Raw genomic sequence first — 7,291 nt, forward strand, 5'->3', positions numbered from 1 at the left:
TGATGGTGTTTCCATGGTAACCCAGCTGGCTGCCTCAGAGCAGCAATGAGGAACCTGGAGCTCACTGGTTGTGATGGGACTGACCCAGTTTGTTTACACGTTCACAGACAGGAAGTGGCCTCGCCTGGCCTGCGATGGTGCACGGCACCTTTTCTATTAACCCTCTGAGGCCGGCATGGTCGCTGATGACCATAATCGGTATCATTTGCAAAAGTGTAAATAACTTTGAGACCGTTTGTTGGATCGCCTAACTTTTTTTCCCTGTGAAAGCTGTCGGCTTTGCCGTGCAGACGGATGTCTCTGATGCATCGTAGTTCTTTCAGAAGCCTCAGAATCCAGTCTGAGAATTCGGGTGTTTTTAGGGGACCTTGTTCAATAAATCCATAATGATAGACTCCGTCCATATTTTAATCATATTTTGATGATGAACGTACATTAGCATTGATGCTGAACGCCATATTAGATAGCATTTCGACCAATCAGAGGTTTGTTTTGGTCTCGTCCACCAACTGGAAGACGATCCAACGCTTTGTCACCGCTTATGTATGTCAGTACGTCATCATCTGGAGCAAACTGCACCCAGTGCATTAGAATAAACTCTGGTAGCCCCTACAATTATAATAATAATAGTAATAGTGATGAGAGAAGGGTAAATCAGGAGGCAGAGTCACAGGCAGCAGGGCCTCATATGGATGTTAACCCTGTGTTGACTGCAGGCAGAGCAGGCAGGAGGATCAGGGCCCTTTCTGAAGCGTCAGGACTGTGATGTGGCCCTCTACAGCAGCACAGAGAGGAGCTGCTCTGCACAATAATGATAATGGGACACACAAACAACTGTAAAACAAAAAACATGGGACTTTTTTTGGAAAACTGTGTCCATTTTTTTAACTACAATAGTTATAATGTTTTTTTCCACTTTCTGATTCCCAACGCTTAGGAGAAAGGTTTTCTACAGCAAAAAAGCTTTTACATAATACTTTTGGGTGATTTATCACTCAAGATCTGTAAAATTCAATTTCTGTTTTCCTTTTTCTTTTGTCTTTATGGTCTCTTAACTATTTGTACATTCAGGTAGCATCACTGCAGCCCAAATATTCTGATAGTCCAGGTTGTCCTGAAAAAAAAAAGATGTATATAGACTGATTGTGCATCGAGGGACTGAGGTTATAAATGAATTACTACAAAAAGAATCCAGGCAAACCAAAACTAGGAAAAAACATCTCAGTTTAGTCACACCCACCAGCAGTGAAACATCAGCTCCATCATTTTAACATGATGTATATATACGTGTGTGTGTGTGTGTGTGTTGTTGTCAGATGGTGTAAAATCTAAAAAATATATAAAAATGTAAAATAATTACATTAGAGAGCATTAAAATAAATCAGTCACAAATACTGTGTGTTTGTACTTCAGCGTTTTATGAGAAAGAAAAGTTTCTGTAAACACACGTGTTCAGTCCATCATGTCTCACATCACGTCTCAGATCACATGATGTAACTGCAGTGATAGTGATGATGATGATGATGGTGGTGGTGGTGGTGAAGTCGTACCATCATGTGCGGCTTTGGCTTTGTGAGATTATTGATTTGTAGAAACTGAATAAGTGAAGGGTGACGTGGAGACTCGATGTCTCTCTGTGGGAGGTCCAGGACAGAGTCCAGCAGTCCATGAGACATGCCGGAAGATGAAGTCTGACTTTGGATCAGTTTGTGTCAGTAATGATGAAGATAATCGAGCTCGTCGCTCTCCTCGGGTCCTCTGACAGAACTCCTCCCGCCGTCTGATGTCACACAGGAAACATGAGATGAGACACGAGGAGAACGAGATCAAACAAGATCCGAGATCAAACGAGATACGAGAATCAAACGAGATACGAGATCAAACGAGATACGAGATCAAACGAGACACGAGATTTAATGAGATCAAACAAGATCAAACGAGACACTCATCATTTTTTTGTCATTTCTTTACACAATTTTGGAATCTTTTTTCTTTGAAATTTTTGGCAATTTATTATCTTTATAATTTTTGGTAGATTTTATTATTTTTCATACAAATTTTTTTTTTTTAAAAAAAGATATTTGAGGACAAAGAAAGAGCAGATGATGATGAGATGAAAAACATTACGAGGACTGAAGGAAACGTCAGAGAGATTAAAGGGGCTGAACGTACAGAGGTCGTCGGACGACAGCAGCTCGGGGGTTTGAATCTGTCCGTCCTCGTACAGACGTTTCTTCTGCAGGAATCGCAGCTTACTGGGATTCATGTGGACTGAGGACACACAGGACACCAGTTACTCACTCCATCACTGATCTACATCTTAACAAGTACTTTCTTTAGTCTGTTATTTAAAGATTAAATTCAGAGTAATCAGATTACTTTGTTTCCAAAACAAAAGAGTATTTTATTTTGAATAAATATGAAATATGACTGTCAGCTGAGCAAAAATCTGAAGTCCCTCCTCAGTGCTGACATTGTTTAATGTCTGACCCGTTCTGCAGCCCCCCCCCCCCATAAATAACAAACAGTCCCTATCTCTGACCACTGAGGGAGGCCGGCACCGAGGAGCACGCTCAGAACGCTGGGTCCACTTAAAGTCAGACTCAGGTGTTTACACGATGGAGGAAATCCACTTCCTGTCACATGATCTGGGCGTGTTAGATGTGAGGGACGAACATGTTTACAGGAGTCCAAGATTTAGTTACACTGACACAATAACTCAGCTTTTTCTATCACCATGGAAACCGACTGAGCGAGACTGAAGTCCAGAGAAGAGAAACTTTCCCACGATTAGCTTCCGTTTTTTTTTCAGCTTTAGGACATCGATGTCTTTTTAAGCACCATGTCTCTTTTTAAAACGCCGTCTTTCTTTTAAACGCTGTGTCTCTTTTTAAACGCCGTGTCTCTTTTTAAACGCCGTGTCTCTTTTAACCGCTGTGTCTCTTTTTCAATGGCGTCTCTCTTTTAAACGCTGTCTCTTTTGAAACACTGTCTCTCTTTTTAAACGTTGTCTCTCGGTGGACAAACTCGTCAATGCTCCGCTCAGCCAACAAACTCATAAACTTGGCTCTTTCACTGCAGTAATCGGATCAAAAAAAGTTTGTCAGCCGTGTGGCTCCGGTGTCTGTTAAAGGGTTAATGAGCTGCTGACGTACCTGAGGGCCCCGGAGACGCCGCCTGCAGGGACCCCCCAGGAGAGGGGCCCCCTGTCAGCTCACTGGGAGTGCTGGGCTGCAGAGAGAAGCTGTACTGGTCCTCAGTGGGGACAGAGGGCTGGCTGAGCTGGCACTCTGGGGGGACAGCTGCACTGTGGTCTCTGCTGGACGGAGACAGACACCTGGAGCTGGTCCCATTAAACCTGCACTGGGAGCGCAGGTCGTACTGGGAGAAGCCTCGACTCTCATCTGTTTCACACGGACCAGCCAACGAGGAGGAGGAGGAGGAGGGGAGGGAGGCGCAGGAGTGCAGCGGATGAGGAGGGGTGAAGGAGCACAATGAGGAGAGCTGGGAGGACGGGGAGGGCTGGTAGGTGTCCTCCAGTGGTCCCAGTTTGGACAGCTGGTCAGAAAGAGCTCCTACAGTGGAGTCCAAAGGTGGGGGGGGGCGGGGGAGGGACAGGGAGGGGGGCTGAAGATGATGGAGGGGTGAGGAGGAGGAGGAGGTCCTCCTCACGATGATGTGGATGTCCTGAAGTTTGTCAAACACCTGCGAGGAGAACATGATGTGAGGAACAGCGGAGGATCCCAGCAGGAGCCCTGAGGAACACCAACAGCACTTCAACTGCGGCTTTCAAATAAATAATGAGCTGCTGCAGCCGCAGGAGACGTCAGCAGCTTCACCTCCTCATCGAACGACGCCTCCTGCTGCACCAACACGGGAAATTTAAACAGCCGCTGCTAACAGTTTACTCAGAGAAGAAAAGCGACTGTAAATGTCCACAAACTAGATTGTTTGAAAATCCAACCATAATTTATTTTTTTTAGAGTTTCCAGCTGATAAATGGTGATCACAAAAAAAAACAAAAACACTTCAAGAAAAGAAATTGACAAAAATATGAACAATTTTAAAGGAAAAAAAAATGTTTTCCTTAAAAATCGCCATTTTTTAACAAAAAAACTGCCAAACATTCTGAAGAAAAAAAAGCTTAAGTGTTAAGGGAAAAAAAAAATCACCAAAACTTTTTTTTAAGAATAATGATAATAATAAAATGTCGAAGGGAAAATAAGGCCAAAAAATGATAAGGAAAAAAGCATCATATGTTGTCAGTTTTGGTGTTTAATACATAAAACATGCCTTGCAAACCAAGCATTTCAAGAAAAAAGAGAGAGAAACACTAAATGTTTTACAGAAGGATGTCCTCTTTAAAAACCACCCAAAAACTTTTGAAAAAAGAAAAGAAAATTCTCAAAGTACTTTTTCAAGAAAAAAATAACATTGCCAAAGATGAAATCAAAAAAGGATTTGCCAAAAATAAAAAAGCACATGCAAAACATGTTTTGAAAAAAAGAAAAACATTTTTATTGAAAAAAATAGTTTGCCAGAAATCTCTTTAGAAAAATAGATTGCCAAAATTTATGACGACAAAAAAATGTCTCATCTGGACGTGAAACATTTAGGACCCAATCGGAGCTGAAGACACTTTAGGAGTTTTTAAAAGCCCTCGGCCGCCCGCTTACTGACCTCCGTCATGGACGGTCTCTTCTTCCTCTTCCTGTCCAGACACCTGCACGCCAGAGCAACCGCCTCCAAACAGCCCGCCGGCTCCACAGCGCCCCCTGAAGACACCGCCACAGTACAGCAGCCGCAGGAAACAGGAAACACCATGTGACACAAACACACAAACACACAACATACACACACACAAACAAACACACTGACCTGAGATCAGCCGCTGGTCCACATGTTTCCTCCAGACTGCTGCACACGACCCCCCTGGACCGTCCTCCACCTCCTCCACCAAGTCCTTCTGCTCCACCAGGACCACAAAACCAGGACCAGGACCAGGACCATGACCAGAATCAGGATCAGGATCAGGATCAGGATCAGGATCAGGACCAGGACCAGGACCAAGACCAGGACCAGGACCAGGACCAGGACCAGGACCAGGACCAGGACCAGGACCAGGATCAGGATCAGGATCAGGACCAGGACCAGATACCGGGTCAGAAGAACATCACTCAACCAAACTCCACAGCTACATTTCAACATTTCTGCGTGTGTTTGTGTGCATGTGTCTGTGTGCATGTGTCTGCATGTGTCTGTGTGCATGTGTCTGTGTGCATGTGTCTGCATGTGTCTGTGTGCATGTGTCTGTGTGCATGTGTCTGCATGTGTCTGTGTGCATGTCTCTGTGTGCATGTGTCTGCATGTGTCTGTGTGCATGTGTCTGTGTGCATGTGTCTGATGTGTCTGTGTGCATGTCTCTGTGTGCATGTGTCTGCATGTGTCTGTGTGCATGTGTCTGTGTGCATGTGTCTGTGTGCATGTGTCTGCATGTGTCTGTGTGCATGTGTCTGTGTGCATGTGTCTGCATGTGTCTGTGTGCATGTGTCATGTGCATGTGTCTGCATGTGTGTGTGCATGTCTCTGTGTGCATGTGTCGCATGTGTCTGTGTGCATGTGTCTGTGTGCATGTGTGTGTGTGCATGTGTCTGCATGTGTCTGTGTGCATGTGTGTGCATGTGTCTGTGCATGCGCATGTGTCTGTGTGTGTGCATCCGCGTGTGTGCGTGTGTCTATGTGCGTGTGTGTGTCTGTGTGCGTGCGTGTGTCTGTGTGTGTGCGTGTGTCTGTGTGCGTGCGTGTGTCTGTGTGCATCTGCGTGCGTGCGTCTATGTGCGTGTGTGTGTCTGTGTGCGTGCGTGCGTCTGTGTGTGTGCATGTGTCTGTGTGTGTGCTGTGTGTGTGCGTGTGTCTATGTGTGCGTGTGTGTCTGTGTGCGTGCGTGTGTCTGTGTGCGTGTGTGTCTGTGTGTGTGCGTGTGTCTGCGTGCGTGTGTGTGCATCTGCGTGCGTGCGTCTATGTGCGTGTGTGTGTCTGTGTGCGTGCGTGTCTGCATGTGTCTGTGTGCGTGCGTGTCTGCATGTGTCTGTGTGCGTGCGTGTCTGCATGTGTCTGTGTGCGTGCGTGTCTGCATGTGTCTGTGTGCGTGCGTGTGTGTGTGTGCATCTGCGTGCGTGCATGTGTCTGTGTGCGTGCGTGTGTCTGTGTGCCTGTATGTGTGTGCGTGTGTCTGTGTGCGTGTCTGCGTGTGTCTGTGTGCGTGTCTGTGTGCGTGCGTGTGTCTGTGTGTGTCTGTGTGCGTGTCTGTGTGCGTGCGTGTGTCTGTGTGCCTGTGTGTATGCGTGCGTGTCTGTGTGCGTGCGTGTGTCTGTGTGTGTCTGTGTGTGTCTGTGTGTGTCTGTGTGCGTGTGTCTGTGTGCGTGCGTGTGTCTGTGTGTGTCTGTGTGCGTGTGTCTGTGTGCCTGTGTGTATGCGTGCGTGTCTGTGTGCGTGCGTGCATGTTTGTGCATGTGTCTGTGTGCGTGCGTGTGCGTACATGTGTCTGTGTGCGTGCGTGTGTGCGTGCGTGCATGTGTGTTCTGTGTGCGTGCGTGTGTCTGTGTGCGTGCATGTGTCTGTGTGCGTGCATGTGTCTGTGTGCGTGTGTGCATGTGTCTGCGTGTGTATGTATGCGTGCGTGTGTCTGCGTGCGTGCATGTGTATGTGTGCGTGCGTGTGTCTGTGTGCGTGCGTGTGCCCTGACCAGGTATCTGTCTCCTGACTTCCTGTCTTTCTCCAGAGCTCGCCGCCCTGTCAGGACCTCCAGCAGGACCTGAGACACACAGCACACGCCTAAAACATGTGATGATGTCACATCATGTGACGATATCAGAGGTGTCACTCAGCTGATTTTCACACACAACATTTCCCATCAGCCCCTGCTGTGTCTCACCACTCCGAAGCTGAACACGTCCACGGCGGTCCCCAGCTCTCCATTCCTCACGTACTCGTCTGGCAGGTACGCCAGCGTTCCTCTGACCGTCGCCGTTTTCCCGACGGACACCGTCTGAGCCGCCGAGCGCCCCGACGGGGCCCGACACGCAAACCGAGCCAGACCGAAGTCTGCCAGCTTCGCCACTAGGTGACAGTCCAACAGGATGTTTGAGCTGCAGAGACAAAGAGGGACACAGGGAGAGACATGGAGGGCCAAAGAGAGACAAAGAGGGACACAGAGAGACACAGAGGGACACAGAGAGACAAAGAGGGACACAGAGAGACACAGAGGGACACAGAGAGACACAGAGGGACA

The 7,291-nt window shown here is 47.3% G+C and overlaps 1 protein-coding gene across 1 annotated transcript in view; it reads right to left on the reverse strand.

Annotated features, from left to right (window-relative positions):
• Positions 1-1,207: 1,207 nt before the first annotated feature.
• irak1 (interleukin-1 receptor-associated kinase 1) overlaps positions 1,208-7,291 on the reverse strand; it is a 12,265-nt gene continuing 6,181 nt past the window's right edge. Inside the window, exons 4-10 of the mRNA XM_042491313.1 lie at positions 6,935-7,194; positions 6,746-6,814; positions 4,879-4,966; positions 4,681-4,775; positions 3,156-3,705; positions 2,173-2,271; positions 1,208-1,780 (exon numbers count right to left, since the gene is read on the reverse strand). Coding sequence (XP_042347247.1) covers positions 1,713-1,780; positions 2,173-2,271; positions 3,156-3,705; positions 4,681-4,775; positions 4,879-4,966; positions 6,746-6,814; positions 6,935-7,194 — 1,229 coding nt within the window. The 3' untranslated portion in view covers positions 1,208-1,712. The remainder of the gene's footprint in view (positions 1,781-2,172; positions 2,272-3,155; positions 3,706-4,680; positions 4,776-4,878; positions 4,967-6,745; positions 6,815-6,934; positions 7,195-7,291) is intronic.

The sequence above is a fragment of the Plectropomus leopardus genome, chromosome 8 (genome assembly GCF_008729295.1).
Source record: "Plectropomus leopardus isolate mb chromosome 8, YSFRI_Pleo_2.0, whole genome shotgun sequence".
NCBI lineage: Eukaryota > Metazoa > Chordata > Actinopteri > Perciformes > Serranidae > Plectropomus > Plectropomus leopardus.